At 43.4% G+C, this 19,565-nt stretch overlaps 1 protein-coding gene across 1 annotated transcript in view; it reads right to left on the minus strand.

Annotated features, from left to right (window-relative positions):
* Window positions 1-19,565, minus strand: part of prkcaa (protein kinase C, alpha, a) — a 187,573-nt gene that overhangs the window by 76,410 nt on the left and 91,598 nt on the right. The window contains exons 4-5 of the mRNA XM_071923327.2: window positions 10,343-10,454; window positions 8,407-8,535 (exon numbers count right to left, since the gene is read on the minus strand). Of these exons, the coding sequence (XP_071779428.1) occupies window positions 8,407-8,535; window positions 10,343-10,454 (241 nt within the window). The remainder of the gene's footprint in view (window positions 1-8,406; window positions 8,536-10,342; window positions 10,455-19,565) is intronic.

Genomic DNA, 19,565 nt, shown 5'->3' on the forward strand with positions numbered 1-19,565 from the left:
GGAATACACAGAGTTTGTGGCCCGTTGGTCAACTTAACAGTTAAGTGATGAGAACATAAACTCCCAAATCTCCAGTGGATTTTTCGCTCCAGTGCTTCACGCTAACACTAGCACACTATGTTGAGTGACAGTAGTCTCCATGCTAACGCTTTAGCACACACTATGTGGAGTGACAGTAGTCTCCACGCTAACATGTTAGCATACACTATGTTGAGTGATAGTAGTCTCCACGCTAACATGTTAGCATACACTATGTTGAGTGACAGTAGTCTTCACGCTAACATGTTAGCATACACTATGTTGAGTGATAGTAGTCTCCACGCTAACATGTTAGCATACACTATGTTGAGTGATAGTAGTCTTCACGCTAACATGTTAGCATACACTATGTTGAGTGATAGTAGGCTCCATGCTAACACTTTAGCATAAGTGATAGTAGGTGACTAGCATTATCTCTAAAGTGAGAAAATGAGAGCTTGTAGCAGCTCTAAAGCTAAACGGTAAGTAAGGTATGGAAGGTTTTTTTATTGGATATTGGTAAAAGCTACACAAAATGTGATACAAATAAGATACTGTCCTGAACTACTAGGGACTACTTTCCCTGTAGACTCTCTTCCCACAGCACTAGGTGTTGTTCTGTTTCCTTAGAAGTGAACATGGTGGGTGATGGGAGACTGTTGTGCAGCTAAAAATCACTGCACAGTGGATGAATACATAGCTGCTCACCAGAAATAGTTCCACCAATAAAACTGGCTACATCAGCTATACTGAGTTCAGGATATTTCATTATTAAAATGCATGAATCTAAATGGCATATAATAAAAACCACTAACAACATTTTATTACTAAAAGGTCCGTCTTCATACTTTAGCTAATACTAGTTACCTACTATCAGTCAACATAGTGTATGCTAAAGTGTTAGCATGGAGCCTACCATCAGTCAACATAGTGTATGCTAAAGTGTTAGCATGGAGCCTACCATCAGTCAACATAGTGTATGCTAATGTGTTAGCATGGAGCCTACCATCAGTCAACATAGTGTATGCTAAAGTGTTAGCATGGAGCCTACCATCAGTCAACATAGTGTATGCTAAAGTGTTAGCATGGAGCCTACCATCAGTCAACACAGTGTATGCTAAAGTGTTAGCATGGAGCCTACCATCAGTCAACACAGTGTATGCTAATGTGTTAGCATGGAGCCTACCATCAGTCAACATAGTGTATGCTAATGTGTTAGCATGGAGCACCGGAGTGAACAATCTACCACAGACACGGATGATTTTGGTGTCTATGTTCTCAACAAATGGGAACTCTGTTATAAATTACTTTCTACAATAATATGTTAATAATATATATGATGTATCAGCAACATAACACCTATATACTATGCAAGAAAATAGCTGAATAACCGAAGCTCTGACTACAGAACATGAAGCCAGTAGAAACTGCTGCTCCAGTGGCCCTGGTCGTGCCAACGCCCTGCAGTGGAAAAAGTGCTGGCACTGGTACCAATGCCAGCGCTGTCAGCTGCTCCATCTCAACTCTGATTCATAGGGAAAAATAATAATAGCCGGGTTTTAAGTCTTTTTTCTTTTGGCAAGAAACTGTAGGCTATTCTGCGTAATGAGTCAGACACTGCTACTGCACAGACATGGAAATTACCATAAGAACAAGGCTGCAGAGTGGAAGCAATGGCGGTAAGTAAATTGCATTCACATCACGGCGCAGTGATGAGCAATTGGCAACACACAGGATGCGTCCAAACCCCAGATTGATTCCAACTGATGTGTGGGAATTTTCAATTTCGCCTCCCGGTAAATCTACCTCGGACTGCGAGAGCCAACGCGGAAAGGCAGAATATCCTTACTGTTTTATTGATGGGTTGATTGAGTGAGCAAATTGCTGGGAATGTGGATGCGATTAAGAGAGGACAAAGTGCCTCTGTGGATCTGGATGCAGCTGGCGCGCAACAGCGGCGCAGAAAACAGCGTATTGATGAGGAGCATGCAGATATTCAATTACAGAATTAAATGATAAAAGTAAGTGGGGGGACCTCTGACGTTTCAATGATAAATGAACTCAGCTGAACGCGGTTACAGAGAGAGAGAGAGAGAGAGAGAGAGAGAGAGAGAGAGAGAGACAGATGAAGTACTAGGTATGGAGGGAAAACAGTGGGGAAACCTGGTGTCTGCAGGCTATGGTCAATTCTCTCTCTCTCTCTCTCTCTCTCTCTCCATTAGAATAGCATACCTTGTTTTTGAACTGTCTGACTTCATACCAAGCTAACCATGTTACTCTAAGTTGATTAATTATTGATGAAATATCAGGGCCCCTACATGAGTTTATTACAGTATATAATCATATCAAGAGCGATTTAATATCTTAATAGACCTTGTCACTAGACTTCTAGGTAAATGCATTGAAAATATACAGTATGATGAAAGGTCTGAGCACTTTTACCAATGCACAGGGTTTGGATGTAATTACATGTTGTGTTATTAAACCTGGGTGAGCACCTCTGTAGACACCTGAGTGGAATGTTGGAGGACGGGAGGTTGGGTGACAGTGGGTGTGTCCACCCGCAGATACTCTCACACTGTTAGATACCATCGATTTGTGATGTTATTTGGTGATAATGTATGGTAATTTACTTTTGTGGTGTATCCACTTTCCCTCAACCTGCCTCGTCTACTTCTATTCCAGCTAGTGATTTCCTACATTTCCCAGAATGCCTTTAGACTAGCCCCAGAGTTGTGGCCGCATTGTGGTCTCTCTTCCTCTTCTACGATGGATTTCTCCCTGTATGATTGTTGAACATCTGTGCAGAACGGAGAGTCCAGAAAGAAGCTCTTTGATTCTGAGGGACTGACACCAAAACCTGACATTTACCGTTGACATTTTAGATCGCTGAACAATTTTCTACTATCAAACTCCATTGTAGCTGCGCTGGAAATATCTCGATGTGACCTGGTGTCTTCTATGTTTGCCCAGTTATCCACGGGAATAAGAAAAATACACCACCAAACATCGAAACGGGGCCAGGAATGCAAGCTACATCGCCAAAAGCTGCTTTCTAACAGAGTTTTAGACTTCTCCCATCACATCTGTTTCATCGAATTAGAACCACTCCACTTCCAGCAGCTTCGACAGTAAATTCTGGTTTTCCCAGATCCACCCCCGCCTACAGTATATATCCGCTCTCAGCAAAACGATCAGACCTACACACACCTACGCCGCACTGACACTGCACCTACTCTTGAACACAAGAACTCCCACAGCAGTTTTATTCCACCAAATAACAGAGACATATCGGGCCACGGGAGGAGGAGGAGGAGGGCAATTAGGATAAAATCTAATGAAAAGGTTAAACAGAGAGAAACAGAGAGAGAGAGACAGAGAGAGAGAGAGAGAGCGGGGGGGGGGGGGGGGGAAGCAGAGGGCTTGTTAAATGAGGCTTTGCTGCAGAACTGGGTGAGTCAATGGGGGAGCGAAACGGAAATGGAATTATTACCACTGTCTTTCACACACCCCCATAGGAGTAGCAGGCACACACACACACACACACACACACACACAGAGCGATGAGGATAAGAATAAATAAAAAAGAGAGAATGTGGATAGCTTTCGGATATTAGACGCATCATATTATTGACTCAAACCTAATTCTGCTTTTCCCGTTTTCCATGTTACTACCCAGCCGCTGTTATGGCTCTGCCTCCCACCAGGCCTGAGTCAATGGACAATAGGTCCGCCGGGACAAGCTGGAGGGCGTCTCCAGCGGCACATGGACAGAGGGGAGCTGTGTGTTCGCAGGAATGAAAGGTTAGCGAGCCCACTCCCCGTCCTTCGCCACGGAAACAGGACTGGTTTTGTCCCTTCGAACAACAAAAACACATACAGTACTTTCACTATTCTGATGATGGATGGTGTCTTCGTCTCTCTGTCTGTCTGTGTGTTTCTCCTGGCAGTCATGTCATTTCCTATTGGACATTCTGGCTATACTGATGGAAGCTGTGTGTCTGATACTGTGACTGTAGGTGTGTGTGTGTGTGTGTGTGTGTAGTAGGAGTTGGCAGGAAGATTCTTGCACTTCAGCTCCAGCTTAAAGCTAATCTTCCTTAAACAGCGAATTAAATGAGTTCAATAAACGCTACACCAGTTAGTCCTGTGAAAAAAAAGCAGCATCAGCCGGTGATCGCCGTGGAAAGAATTCACCAGAATACAAAGAAGGTATCAGTCTGCTGCTTTAGGCCCTTAAATCTTATTTGAACCCACTTCCACTGTTTTGGGGCTTCTGAGGCAAAATATACATAAAAGGCCTCTCTTGAAGCCAAGCTCAACAGGTTCAATATCTCCAGCATGTGTTTTTCTGTGGAGTCAGATGGCTCCAATAAGCCTTATTGATTTATGACACAGAGATAGGGGAGCTTGGGATCTGTGTGCACAGCTTGGCCTGCGTGTCTGAGCGAAGTTATTATTGTAAACTAAAACTAAGACTATACATAGGTGTTAATTAATAAGCACAGAAAACGTGAAACAAGAAAATACCACCGTTACCAAAAATACTAAAACTGGACCTGATATTTAATAAAACTGAATTAAAACTAAACAAACTATCAAACCTACACTGAAGACTAAACTAAAACGGACTAAAAATGAACCGACTAAACTAAAACTATAATAAAATATATAATAAACAATAAAAATGTATAATAAATATATGTAATAAAAACTGAAAACGATATAAAAATAAAAACTAATGAAAAATCACCATGTTTGTGAGACAAGTAGGGCAGACACAAATTGACCAATCGTAGGGTGTCCATACACACAAACACACACATGTACATGTACACACACAGCTACAGTGCGCGCAGGTATACACACACACACACACACACACACACACACACACACACAGACAAATCCTCTCACACACAAGACACACACAGCATCCCGCCCTTACACACCAATAAAAGGATCACACGGGTGTTTCTGGGATGATAAACCTCAATATGAGCTTTATAAGGTTGCCTCCTCCTAGCTATCCATTACACCTTCCCCTGCTAAACCCTGCATGGTGTAACACTATCCTGTTTGGCAGCCTGTTTGCTTAGCGCTCCGTCTACAGCAGCGCACTGTTTATCTGTGATACAATCTGGCCTGAGTGGGCTGCGGATTGGTACAGCAGTTCTATGCGCACACCCACACACACACACACACACACACACGCATGCGCTCACATGCAAACACTCGCGCACGTATGTGTACATCAGGGAATGGAGAGTCTGCAAGTTCTCATTCCAACCGCAGACTATACTGGATGCCCAGCCCTGGTGTACACACACACACACACACACACACACACATGCACAAACACACACGCTCGATCCTGAGTTGATAGCAACAGGAGTCTGCGGCGGCGCATGGCTCAGCAAAATGAAAGCAGCAGCGTTGGATTGGAATGTTTCTGAGGCGGATGAAGCCGCAGGAATTCATGAGGAGGGTTAACAGTGATATAAGACACTGATCCAGCAGGAAATTGGGATTTCTTGAATGGAGACCAGAAAAGAGTGCATGGTAAAGGGGGTGGGGGGGGGGTGGGGTGGGGGTGGGGGGTTCTTTTGATGGAAGGAGCAGGAGATTTCTTTTGTATTTGTTCCTTCAACTGTTCTGTTCTTGTTTTTCTTTTGCCCCACTTTTTATCTAAATTTAATTCTTCAAGTGCGAGCATTCCACTGCCTCCTTTTGCTATAGCTTTTAATATTTAATTTCTTTTCTCCTGGTCCTTTATTCCAGCCATCTAATCAGAGACTGCAATTAACTAGCCGGTAGGACAGAAAACCAGCAGTGCTCTGCCAGATCCGGTCAGCTGGATTGTGAGAAATGAATGCATACTGAGGGTAAAATCAGATGGAGAGAGGGAAGGAGAAGCAAGTTTAGGGTTCAGCCCAAAACCTAAACTAAATATTTGGGCATTATTTGACTGGGCCAATACGCTTGGAAGTGAGCTAAGTGTGTTTATGCTGCCGTCAATGTTTGGGCGTTTCAACACTTTAAAAGAAAATTTGATAAACTTTTTTTAACATCTAGAGGACACATTTACGCCAACTAATGAAAAATGAAATCCCTGTTTGTGTGTGTGCGAGAGAGAGAGAGCGAGACAGAGAGAGAGAGAGAGAGAGAGAGAGAGAGAGAGAGAGAGAGAGAGAGAGAGAGAGAGAGATGCTAAACTGGCTGAGAGTAGCAGGCTTACCATAGGCAAGAGCCAGACAGTTGGCAAGACTCTGCTCCACTTTAGTCATCATTAGAGGCAGAGTTGGGGCTTTATGTACCCATAAGTGTCCAATTACTGGCTAACCCCTTTTTACATTTACATGTTACATTACATTTTTAGCTGACACTCATGTTCAGAGCGACTTACGAGTGCAACAGCAGAATACGCTTTAATTAGCAGATTTCCAACTAAAAACGGAGGAGGAGAGCAAAGACCTGTAATGTAAGAGACAAGACAACCTCGCACTAGTTGAGTCATATGTATAGAATAAATGTTTTCAAATGTGTGTGTTTGTCTGCATGTGTGTGTGTTGTGCCGCAGCAGCCCTCACCCCGTGCTCAGCCTGTACCTCCTAGGTGATAATTTGATAAGTGAGTAAGTCAGTGAAGCTGTGAGCCGGGGTCTTGTGATGCGCTGACCCCCGTTAGCCTGCTAATTGAATAATTACGTGCGCCTGCTGTCGGCTCCCAACCGGCCCTATTGTTCTAGCAGATGTGCTAATGCACTATCATTACAGCCAGGGGATTTACCGCGTGCCTCAGTGCCTCACAGTTGTGGCTGAGGTCGTTCCCATAAGAAACTCATCTACATAACATATGGAGATACAGTTCGGCTCATATCTAGAGGGGAAATTCCATTGTTTTCAAGTCAAAATAAATACTAAGAATCAGTATAAATCATTGCTTTGCTGTCCTTCCTGAGTTTGGCAGGCAAAGAACAGGTGTCACTTTGAAACTAGAGGTATATCAGTGATTAAAACAACCGGAATAGCCAATGATATGATAATGCAGCACAGCCCACCAATGAATAATTGGAAGATAGCGCTTGTATTTGTCGTGACCCCACTCACGACCGGAGTGCTCTGATCCTGTCCCTCTGTAATTCTGATGAGACATAAATGAATATATTAGGTGTCCGATTTGCTTCCCGGGAACAATTCAGCCGCGCTCGTCCTTACCCAGCGGAAACTCCGGCCAACACAGAGCGAGTCGTGACTGGTTTTTAAAACGGGTAACAACACAAAGGGCCCACGCACCAGAACACACAGGCACCGCGGGGACTACGGTTTGGGTTTAGGAGGAGCGCCTTCCAAGCGTGTCGTAACGGCGAATTGTTCTTCGCAGGGGAGTGCTTGATAGCGGGAGAGGCCGTATCGATCCGCGCGCCTGGGTCGCTTGTATGGTATTCGCAAGGACGGCCGCGTTTTACCGGCCGGATTTCTCTGTATGGCCGGCAGCGGTGAGGCAGATTTAAAGGCAAGCTAGGTTCAGTTCAGGTTAATGGCAGCGGGGGGGACAGAGAGCGCGTGTCTCGGTGAAATGGGCCAGCCTGGGTTTATTGACAAAATGGGGCGATGTGTTGAAATTGATCCAGGCTAGGGATGTAACGGTATACCGTTTTAAGGTATACCGCGGTATCAAGCAACCACGGTTCTGAACCGGGAGCCTTTTCCTGTAATACCGTGCCCACGGTATAAATTTATGTTCGCACGCCACTACAATGGAGGGTTACCTATCCACAGCTCTGCTCGTGACAGCCAGGGGAAAAAATGAAACATCACACTTCAAGTTGCTAGCAATATTAAATTGCAACAGTGGACTTTGTAATTTAATATACATTATTAAACTGCACTAGATTACAAGATTGTTGTGTGTATTTTCCATCTTTAATGCAAAATAAACTATCCGATGTTGCCCTGCAGGGCGCTAGAACATTAACGTTATCTCACTACTCACGCAGCAGTCAATAAAAAACGATTCATTCAAGTAGACTGAAGACCTTTCCCCACATTTAGTTGCTAAAACGGCAGAAACAATAAGAGTTTTACAAAAAAAATGAATACTGTGAAATACCGTATACCGTGGTATTTTGGTAGATACCGTACCGTACTGTGAAATTCCATACCGTTACATCCCTAATCCAGGCACGCAAAAGGAACAAAAACAAGTAGGCTCTGAAAACACCAAAATATCCTCGGCTGCCCATCCCAGCCGACCTGGGGGCATGAATGAATGAACGGTCACACACACACACACACAGAATCAATTCAAGGTAAGGATTAGTTGCTGCACCAAAACCCATTGTGTGTTACAGAGAGCAGGTGAGGGATGGTTGGGTCCTTGGCCTACCTGTGACGTGCAGTTTATCCCCGCTGACCTCGCACTTGAGGTAAAGGCGCCCCCTCCTTTCGGTGAAGTCCATCCCGCAAAGGCTGGGCACGTTCATCACACACTGCTTGTGGACGTTCATATCGCAGGCTGGGAGGTGGAGGGGAGGGAAGGGAAGACAGAGAGAGAGAGAGCAAAGAGGTGAGGGAAAGGACTCGATGGCATCCAAGGTATTAGGGAAGAAGACGAGCTTTATGCATTTGATCAGTCAAAATGAATAGTTGTGGTGCTTTGTTCTGATTGGCTGAGGCCCGATAAACACACACCTATGCCCACATATCAGTTACTTTAAATATGAATGATATAAGGTTACAATATACTGTACTGTATAAACACACACCTGTGACCACATAACAGTCAATTATTAAAATAGTAAGTGAGCTAACAAAAATCACTACTTCTACCGCCGTTTTACAAAAACAATGTGCGGCGAACCCAGCAGAGCCTCTCATGGCTTAATGCTTTAATAACTGCTTTAACAAAAACATACAGTATGTGTGTCTCATTATCGGACTTTTCATATACATTTCATACACCTCATACCTCCATTTCATATGTCTTATGTATATACACAGCACACCATATATGGTATTATGTCAAAGGATTATGTTTCTGATAGCTGTGCGAGAGAGAGGTTGTGACCCAGATTCAAACCCATGATGTCATGCATACATGGTACATGCGTGTGTGTGTGTGAGCGATATGTGTGTTACCAGTGGTTACATCATCGCGCCACCGTGTCAGCGGGGTGAAAAGATGAAACGGAAAGTAACGGCAGGCCCCCTGACAAACAAATACATTCCCTAATTTCTGTGTCTAATTGCGAGTCTTCTGAGATGGGCCTCGGTGCCGTGTGTCTCACCCATGCTTAAAAATACACTGTCATCTCACTGTGCCGTGATTAGAGGTGCAATGGATCTGCCAAAATAATTTGCCGTGCCGTCCACATCATAATCTCTATTTATGTACACCCCGGAGCCATCATTAAGTATAAATGGTGGTCTGTAGTAGGTGGAGGATGATGTATTTAGGAGCTAATTAAGGCATTCAGGTTTTAATCTACTAACACAAGGTGAAGGGGAAGAGCGGTGAGGAAAGGATATTGATAAAGACTCGGTGAAGCTTTGATAATAGATATTTAAGGTGCACTGAGCATAGCTGCAGATACAATACATAGTGTGTGAAGAACAAGCAGCACTGTGAGTCCAAGTGAGTGAGTGAGTAAAGTATATTGCATCATATCGTATCGTATATCGTGTACCGTGTATCGTATATCACATATCATGTATCATATATCGTGTATCGTATATCATGTATCATATATTGTATATCGTATATCGTGTATCGTATAGTGTATCGTGTATAGTATCATAATTTAATATGGGGAAGTTCAAGAGGAGGGAAAATACACATAGATGTGCTATTCGATGAAGAGAAACAACTGGGTTCATGGGATTTTTTTTTTTTTCTTTCCTGGGCATTGATGTTGATAAAGAGAACTAGATGTGCATGGACCCACTTAAGCCACTGATATTCCCCAGCTCATGCTGTATTTAAGCATCATTGACCCGCATCACAGAACTGCACTGGATTGGCTTTTCTCCTTTCGTTTTCGAGCATCCACTTTAGCCTGTGATACCACCTGACAGGTTTGATGTATTTTGTAAGCGTCCACTTATACTGCTGATGAGGCACAGCTGCCTGGACACACTGTAAAGTGCTGTTGCACAGGCAAAATCGCTGCGGGTTTATGTCTAAAATTGAAGCCAAACGCCAGGGAGCGCCTAGTTTACCTAAATTTGCAGGTGATGTTTCTACATTTGAAGTTGCTCCATGTTATATGATGTGATCCTCAGGTTCAAATCTTGTGAAACCTTGTGAAACCTTGTGCACTTACTGTCACACTTCATGCCCTGGTGGATGAGGCCATACAGCAGAGAGCCACAGTGGTCGCAGAAGGTGGGGCTCCCATAAGTGTGGATCTTAAACTTATGCTTCGTTCTGGGGTCCTGAGGGAGGCAAAAGAGGAGAAGAGGCATTAGAATGAATGAACCCATGAACGCAAGAGGGAATCAGTCCATCAGTTAACTTACTGTCAATCCAAGCAATGAGAATGTATGCTTTTTTGTAAAGCAAGCACTGGACAGATCATGTTCTGCGTACAGTATGGAACACATGTCAAGTTAAAGGTGGAAAACAAATCATTTTGTGCTTTGATAAATCCAATGCGTTTTCATGGGGTGAAAATATGAAGGTATTGGTATGAGGCAATGATTTCAAAATGTGTATCCTGACAGCTTGCCGAAATAGAATACATAAAATCCCAGGACACCACTGTCTGTAACAAATATAAAAATCCCCCAGGGGACAAAGTCCACCGCTGATTGTCAAATGACTGCAATCACCACCGCTTTTTTACTCAGATTTGGAGAAAGAGCCATAACAGTTGAAGTGGCGGGTCAATCAATGTGCCTTTGACACACTCAGAGGTTAACGTCAGCCTCTTATTGTCATTGAATTTTCAGACCATCTACCTCAATCGCTGCATTCTCTTGCGGTGAGCGAGAATTGAGTCCTTTGCACTCCAAGGGCTAAAAATAAACCCAAAGGCACTTAGGCAAAATATCAAACAGATGGGAGTTTCAATGAATTACGTTTGCAATTAAGCTACTCATGTTTAAAGTCAAAATCATTTAAGTACAGACAGAACATCAAGACATTATTGCACTGTACTTGAAGACAGCAGCAAACACTTGAGGCTTTATCCAGATAAAGAGTGTTGAGGAAAGAATTACACCATTGAATATTCTCAGTTCTCAGTTATTACCATAATAACTGAAAGAAAGATACCACTTCCACATTTTCATTTCTTCACAAGTTTCAGAAATTGCATTTTGAATACAGGAAAGCGCATACAATGTTATGCTAATCAAGTCATCCACAAATACTAGCGACTCCAGGCCCATGTAATACAGTTAGTGACATTATTGGGGTAAGAAGTCCATTTGGTCCAGTCAATAGATGTGTTTGTGTGTGTGTGTGTGTGTGTAAACAGTCATCAAAGCCATCAGAGCCTTCCATGTATCATTAGCCTCCTCTTTGCCCCAGTTGATCCCTTCAGGCGCAGTCCATAAATATTAAATTAGACACTGTATGAAAAACATTATGGTTTAATGGAGAAACATAAAACAGCTCATCAGTGTGGGTAGTTAAGGAGCTATCGGTTTGTGTGTGTGTGTGTGTGTGTGTGTGTGTGTGTGTGTAATTGTGATAGTATCAGGGATTGTGTTGTAAGACAGTAGTAATAGAACAATCCATCTATTGTGCTTGGTTTACATTGTCACCCCTGACCACAGACCATGGATTTGCATGGAGTAGCTTCTTCCCCCGTTTCAAGTCCGGTGCAGTTCACATCTTTCTGTCAGAGGCTTCTCCCAGTGGGCCAGTATCCCTGTTCATACTGCAGTTTGGATAGTCAAATAAGGAAATACTCAGCATCATGACCAACTTTTACATGCAGAGAAGAAGAGTTTAGACTCAGCAAAGTCTAAGAGCGTAAATGTATAGAGGAACAGTTAGAGATAAATTAACCCCTGGTGACTGTATAGTGGTGACAGGTTAAGGGAAGTAATGGTAGATTAAACAAGGCCTAGAGTATGATTCAGAGCGCTTGGTTCTGGGACTTTGAATGAAGATAATACATTGGGTAATGCTTTATTTGGATAGTCCAATATTGATACTCAACTAACTATAAGGTGACAAAAAGTAGATGTTCAACAAAGTGTCACTTGCCTGTTTGGTGCATCTCCACAGACTATGTAACCCTAATCCTGACCTTAGCCTAACCCTAACCCTAACCCCAACCCTATATATCTATAGACTGCTTTTCACACAGTTATGAGTATCACTTAAAACTCAGTAGACTTTTTAGTGACACATTATATAGTCACTTCATAGGAAGGTGAAAAACGCTACTTTATGTCCTGTAACTATATGTTCCCTGGAAAACAAACTGCTCAATTGCTCTATGGACCATAATCTTGGTGGCAAATCTACTAAAAAAAAACAGATCCATTCCACAGTTCTCATTCACGAGTCAATCCTCAACCAAACTCGGGATGTAACATTCATGAGCCGAGTCCATTCCACTCGGGATTCTCGCCTCAGAGGTTTGCAGCACACTTAGGATTCAATAAAGTAGGGTAGCAAAATCGTCCATGTATCAAGCAGATCGTGTTCAAACTGAAACTACATCGAGACAGCTCCCAAATAAATGGCGGTTGGTGCAAACTCTACCTTAAGCAAATACCAAGTAAAGCCTGAAGCTGAGATGTAATCTGTTGAACAAGCAAAAGACACTTTATCACTCTCCATCTCTGTTTGATTCTTGTGTGTGCGGAGCAGGAAGGAATGAAATTAAGAGTTAAAAGAGTTCAACTTTACGATATCAGGCAGATGGTATATGTTAGATATGGGCCAATTACAAAAGGGTTTGGTTGTATTGTACTATAAAGCACTCCTTCTCCTCCTCAGTGCTTTAATGGTTGGGTATCATTGAAGCCGATTGCAGCTGTTTTTCCTTGGTATGTTCCAGACCAATTACAATGCTGCAGCACTTCCATTGTACAGGGACGGGTCTCCCAAGGTCTCACGTCACATCCATCCCTCCATTCATTCATTCATTCATTCATTCATTCATCCCCCCCATGCACTTAACGCGCGGCTTATGAAGCACTCTCCGTCGGACTGAAAACTGGACGACTGCCACTTTCCCCAAGCAGCCGTTCAAAGTGCTTTCTCTGCTCTTTCTCAATTTGCGCCGTACTGTAAACCTCTTTCAGAGTTAGAATCCCTTTAAGTGGATTCGCATTGAGAACATTATCCAGGCTAGAACCTTTTTGTTGTTTTTTTTTTTGTTTTTTTTGCTTTTGCAGTGCATCTGTTTGAAGGAACACCTGTCTATTTATTCCCTGGAAACCGGAGAGCTGCATTTCCCCTGAACGAGGGCATTCCTCAACTTACTCGGACTGACTGCTAAAAATATCCCTCCTAATATGTTTGGTTTTTTTTTTTTTGCAGCAGCAGCCTGAAAAATACAGTGTCAAAGTACTGCGGAATGAATGAAAGGAGCCTGACCTGAGAGAAATATATCAGGAGTAAGAGGAGCAGCATGTATCTCGGTGAGAGCTGATGCAGCACAGTGAGGCGCCACATTGATCAATTCTGCTGTTTGCCGTTTTGTCAGTTTGACATGGCCCTCTGCAGCAGAGACACTTTGAGGCTCCTCAGATCTTGCTTTTAATCTGTCCGTTTGCCTGCCCGCCTCTCTGTCTGTCCGCTGATGCTTTACGCCTTTACATGACTCAAATAAACTGTTCTTTTCATCCCTCCCCATCTCAAACCCGTGGAAGTGGTAAACGACAGCTCCAGCCTGAAAAACAAAGCGTTGGCGTTTACATTTCAACTGCTGTCATCGCATTTTAAATGCTAAATTTGAATACTAATAATTCAAATTTTCCGCCTAATCTACGAGTCAAATATTAAAGGGGCATTGAGTAATTTATGACTTTTACCAACCTCTATTGGCGACCAAGGAATTGCAACAATATTGACATGTCTCTGACACACCTCGCCTGTAATTGACAGATTTATGAGAATCACGTTTTCACAACAGAAGCTATTTAACTAGAGCATAGATCCAACAGAAATGCTTAGTGAAGAGGTAATATATCAGCGAAGAGGTAATATATCAGCATGCAAAATAATATCGCCTTGTCATTTCCTTTTTTTGCTTGAGAAATGCAAGGGGAGGAGGGGGGGTTGTTTCCAAAACAGAGTGCAGGCCAGAAACCTCAGCGCCTGGTGAAGTAATCATTGAGTCACTGGTATTGATCAACGACCTTATCAAACTGTTATATTCTGGTCATTCTGCGCTACGGGGCAGTAAAAATCATACATAATGCACCTTTAAAGATTTCAACAAGGCCTTAAGACATTTAAGAACACAAACAGCACAGTCGCTGTCACCGGGCCTGATTACCTATTACTGCATCCACTGGGTGGAAATGTACTGCTTTTACTTTTCTGGATAGGTCTGCGATTCCTAAGCCTCTAACAGCGAGTGTGTGAACGTGTCCAAGGCTGCCAAACCAAAGACCTCTCATGTGTGCAGTTAGAGGCTGATACTGGGCCAGCTCGTCTGAGATGTCCATCATCTTGAGTGACTGCAAACCCAAGTCCAACATCACATGTTAATGATGGTGCAGACACACGCATTCGTAACATCTCTCTGACAACGGTCTCAACAACGCGATCGTGTCCAATACTCAATCAGAAGTCTGCCATTTTGACACACTGTTCAGGCAGAGCTGTGGGCCCTTACACACACACACACACACACACACACACACACACACAGAGCGCACATTCTCCTATCAGCTGTCCACACCACACTGTGTACAGACAAGCAGACGGTGTTAGTTAAGGACAGACAAGAAAAAAGGAGAGGCACACAGACAGAGAGAGAGAGAGAGACAGTGGAAGAGAGAGAGACAGAGAGAGGAAGAGGAAGAGAGAGAGAGAGGTTGTGCCAGCTGCAGTTTCTCATGTCCACCCACACACAGCTGATCCTGAAGGATTATCCTCTTGTTTTTCCCCCCCTTCGCTTTGTTCCCTCCATCTAAGGCATGAATGAGTGATGGCGACTAAGAGCCATATCCAGCCGCAGATGGATCATGCACTTTTGTCAACTGTCACATCAGCTTTCGATGGGTGAAAGGGGCTTTAGTGTTCCCAGAAAATGGAAACTGCTTACAACAAAAAGGCAGGGCGATAATACACGCACCGAGGTGATGGTGATGAAATTTCGTAGAGCCGCCGAAAATTTCCAGGTCGTTGAGCCGAACGGCGGCGGCAAAGTCAAGGTGCTGTAATCAGAGGCGAGCGAACGCAGCAGGCAGGACAGGCCGCCCAAGTAAAATGATGCTAAAGATGATGTAAACATTAAAATAGAGTAAAACAATGAGGGGGTCCATTGGCGAGTGAATGCAATATTGACAATGCCTTAATGTAATTAATCTGTGCTTCTGATGTGGTTGACTTGCTGAAATAATAGTGGCGACTAAGGCTGCGTTCACGCATATGTTTTTTTTTCAAAACTGCCACCGCCTTTTTTACATAAAAAGACGTGTCCCGAAAAAGCGTGTCTTTTTTGGCAGAGCGGAGCAGAAGTTAAAAAATGTTCAACCGCTTTTTTCTCAGGCAACCAATCATGATGAGGCTGGCTATCTTTGCTAATGCAGCTTTAGCTCTCCAACTGTGTTAAGCCAGTCATGTCGTAAAAATAAGTGAGCAAGCAGGTGCAGCTCAACGTATTCGTTGTTTGCTGGTTTTGTTCTATGAGTTTGTATTAATACAGAAAGCTCACTGTTTGTGAAAAATATCAGTTGAATCATTTGCATCTTCAGCAGGTTATTTTAGCCATGTTAGATATATTTTGAGGACACATTCATGTTGGTGTAGTCAAGCTATTTTGCATCTAATGCCCAAATTGTAATGGTACAGCAAAACACAACGGCTAAAATGAAACTAGAATTCCTAGGATTCAAACAGTGTTAACCAAAACAAATTCAGCTGGCTTACTGGAAGATGTTTTAAATAGCTGTAGAACATGTTGTTTCTGCAACACTGCTAGTGCTTTTACGTTGGTCCAAAGAGATAGCCATATGAGTAAGTTGTTTTTGTAAATTATGTTACCAGAATATTTGCCATCATAGGGGTGGGACCAAGACAGGAGGGCCACCGGAACAGAGGTTTGATTCTCTGCCCGAACCCGAGACCGGCCCGTGGGTCGGGGCCGGGTCGGGTAGGAATTTCCCCTCCATTCCTCAGGCCCAGGCCGGGCCGAGCCGGTCTCGTGGTCAGATATAACGTCTTTTTTTTTTTTTTTTAATAATTGGGGTGGGGAGTAAGCTATTTGGTGTGATAATCAGAATGTTATATGTAGGCCCCGGATATACTGTATATATATATCTATATATATATATAGATATATATAGATATATATATATATATCTATATATATCTATATAGATATATCTATATATATATATAGATATATATATATATATATATATATATATATATATATATATATATATACATATATATAGGCATGCGCAAAGGCTGCTCGGGTTTGTTGAACCAACTGAAACAAATTTCGCTCCATGTAGCGCTATTCATTAAGATCCCGTGCGTAATTCTGAACAGATTTCTGTCATTCAAATGTCTCTGTAATCTGCAAAGACTGATTGTTAATTCCTTGTGTCAATTATGTTTTTATCACCAGTCAATCAAAGGTTACAATTTGAAATAAGTGTCGGGTTTTCGCTGCCTACGGCACCACTCGCTTTGCGAGTCCTTTGCGAGAGGAAGTAGGCTATTCAGTAAGATCCCACACGTAATTCTGAACAGATTTTTGTCATTCAAGTTTACTTATAAACAGCCAACTTACTAAGAAAATTTCGGTTTTAAACTGGGCTCGGGCCCATAAATGCAGCCAATGGGACGGGCCCGTGCCGGGCTCAGACAGAACGTGCACGGGCTCAGGTAGGGTCGGGCTTGTTTTTTTGGGCCCGATCTAAGGTCTGCACCAGAATGCTCTTTGCCTTATTCTAGCAAGAGCTACAGCTTTCTGTCAGTGTGAGACAAACAGATCAAGAAAACTCAAAACTCCTGAATTAACTGAAGGGTAGTATTCTACAAGAGGAGTGAGTTTAACAGACTAGTTTAACTCTGGTCATATGTCAACTGCTACTGGTTAATCGCTGAAGAAATATGAATGTCATAATGAACAACCAACCATTCTGGCACATGTAAACCCTCTTCCCCGACTGATTTGCGAGGAGCCACTTAAAGACTCACTAGTGAGAGTTGTAATGCGCAGGACATTGTCCGTGAACCCGTGTAAACGCGTGTGCCTGACTACGCACCGCTAAGCTCACCAGGTTGTCCATTAACGCATCCTTCCTGGGAGCTGTGGGACGGGAGCGTTTACCCCCGTGGCCTCTATCCCCCATTACATCCTAATTGGACCTTAACGGGGCATTCGGGGCAGACTGGCTGGTGCTCCATTAGTGGAACGGCAGGGGAAGGAGAGTGTTACCATCGCAGACCAATCGGAGGGCCGAACACAAGTAGGCCATCACGGTGAAACAAACCCAGCGGGGGTGTTACAGGCCGGCTGAAGGATGCGGCGGGGAGGTTGCCCTTTGATTGATGGTAATATGAGAGCTAACGGGATTGCCCAGATGATGAGACACGGAGCAATCACGCAGTATCACCGCGGAGGAAAATAAAGTAGCCAAACAATGCTTGGCGAGAGAGAATCACGCCCGTACTGCTCTGTGTTTTCATAGCTGTGGCTCTGTGCACAGTGCATTAATGACAGAGGTGTAACAGGCGTGCTGTTTATTGCCAGTCTATTACACTCAAACCAACAAATAATTAAGGACTGTGTGTGCATCAGTATGTGGAGGCTCTCTGCTATCCAACTGTTAGAGAATGGTGACAACTGGATTGGTGGTATGTAACTAAGGGAATAAATAAGGGAAAATCCTCTCCCCATCATCCATTCGGAATAGACACTATATATCTGAGCGATGTAGAAAAAAGAAAGAAAGCAAGAGCAATCATCAGTGGATTTTAATGAGCATGAGGTTGACTACAATGCTGTAATTCTGAAATAGGGGATTGCCATTATACAATCCCATGGGGCGTTGATCTCATTATTGGAAAGTAAACAATCACTCTCATTTCAATATGGCATATAAACAAACACGCCAAATGATGGTGAAGATTAAGAAGATGAAGATTGAACAGTGATGGTAACAGTGATGAGGATGACTACGACTGTGATGATGATAAAGAGTAAACAAATCAAGGCATATTTTCCTTCAGTTTGTAGTAGCTAGAGATTCCTCTGGGGTTCTGAAATCACTCAGGACTATTTCTGAGCGTTGAGTACATTGTTTATTGCCATTTACCTTACATTCTAAGGTCTTAAATAGACCCACCTGGTGCCAAGAAAATGCTAGGCACCATAACAAAGCCCGATCCCACATGTACTCCGGTGTTTCCTTTATTGTGGCCTTTCCCCTGTAGTAATCCCTGGCAGATCTGCATGTGAATCCACAGATCAAAGACGGGCTCAGGGCAGTCGGCTGATCAAAAGGCTGGCGGCAACCGGGGGGGATTGATGAAAACAGAAGCGTGGGGGGTCAGGACAGCGGTGGTGGCTAATTAGCCGGGCGCTCCAACCCGGCTTAATTAGCGAGCGGGCCGTCGAGCAGGCCCCTGTTAACGAAGGGCCTGGCGGGGCGAGGCTGAGCAGGGGCTTCCCGGCAGAGGGAGGGGGGGTGATGTGTCGCCCTTCATCCCACCTACACATTGTTCAATCACAATGAAAAACAACTTCTTTATCTTGTTAATTCTCTCTGTTTCCTTTTCCTAAGACACCATGGATGCGTGTGGTTGCAGTTTGTGAAGCTCAACATTGTGCGCAAACCATTTTTGAACTTTTGAACACAAATTATGGAAGCAAGTCACCATCGATATGCCGTTTCCTTGTAACTTTTACCTTCCCAATGTGTAAATTCTCCTTGTGTGCGTAAAATAGATTCCCTGCATTCTCTCTGCGGCTGATTAAGACACAGAAAACTCTTCATCTGTCCTTACTGTTCACCCAAAGCAAACAAATATGCCACCATCACAGCCCAATTACTCCTTATGTCATGACATACTGTATGTACCATAACAAAAGCCATTTTTAAACCACAACAGTTATTAAACTGAGGGTGATGTATGTGTTTGTGTGTGTGTACTTCCCTGTGTGAATGCAAGCACTTTCATTAAATGCCATTGTAGCCTTGAACAGATGGCTCCGTGCTGAGGAACAGCGAAGATGAATTAGGTTCCATTGGTTTTTTATTTAAAAAGAAATAGCCTCGCAAGCCAGAGAAACATATTAGTTGAGTGCAAGACACATCTGTGTGAGAGGAAGGTGGGGGTGAAGTGGGCTCCAGGAGACATTTGCAGGCTGAACTGCGTAGGTGCTTATCTTT

The sequence above is a fragment of the Centroberyx gerrardi genome, chromosome 3, assembly GCF_048128805.1.
Source record: "Centroberyx gerrardi isolate f3 chromosome 3, fCenGer3.hap1.cur.20231027, whole genome shotgun sequence".
In the NCBI taxonomy this organism is placed as follows: Eukaryota; Metazoa; Chordata; class Actinopteri; order Beryciformes; family Berycidae; genus Centroberyx; species Centroberyx gerrardi.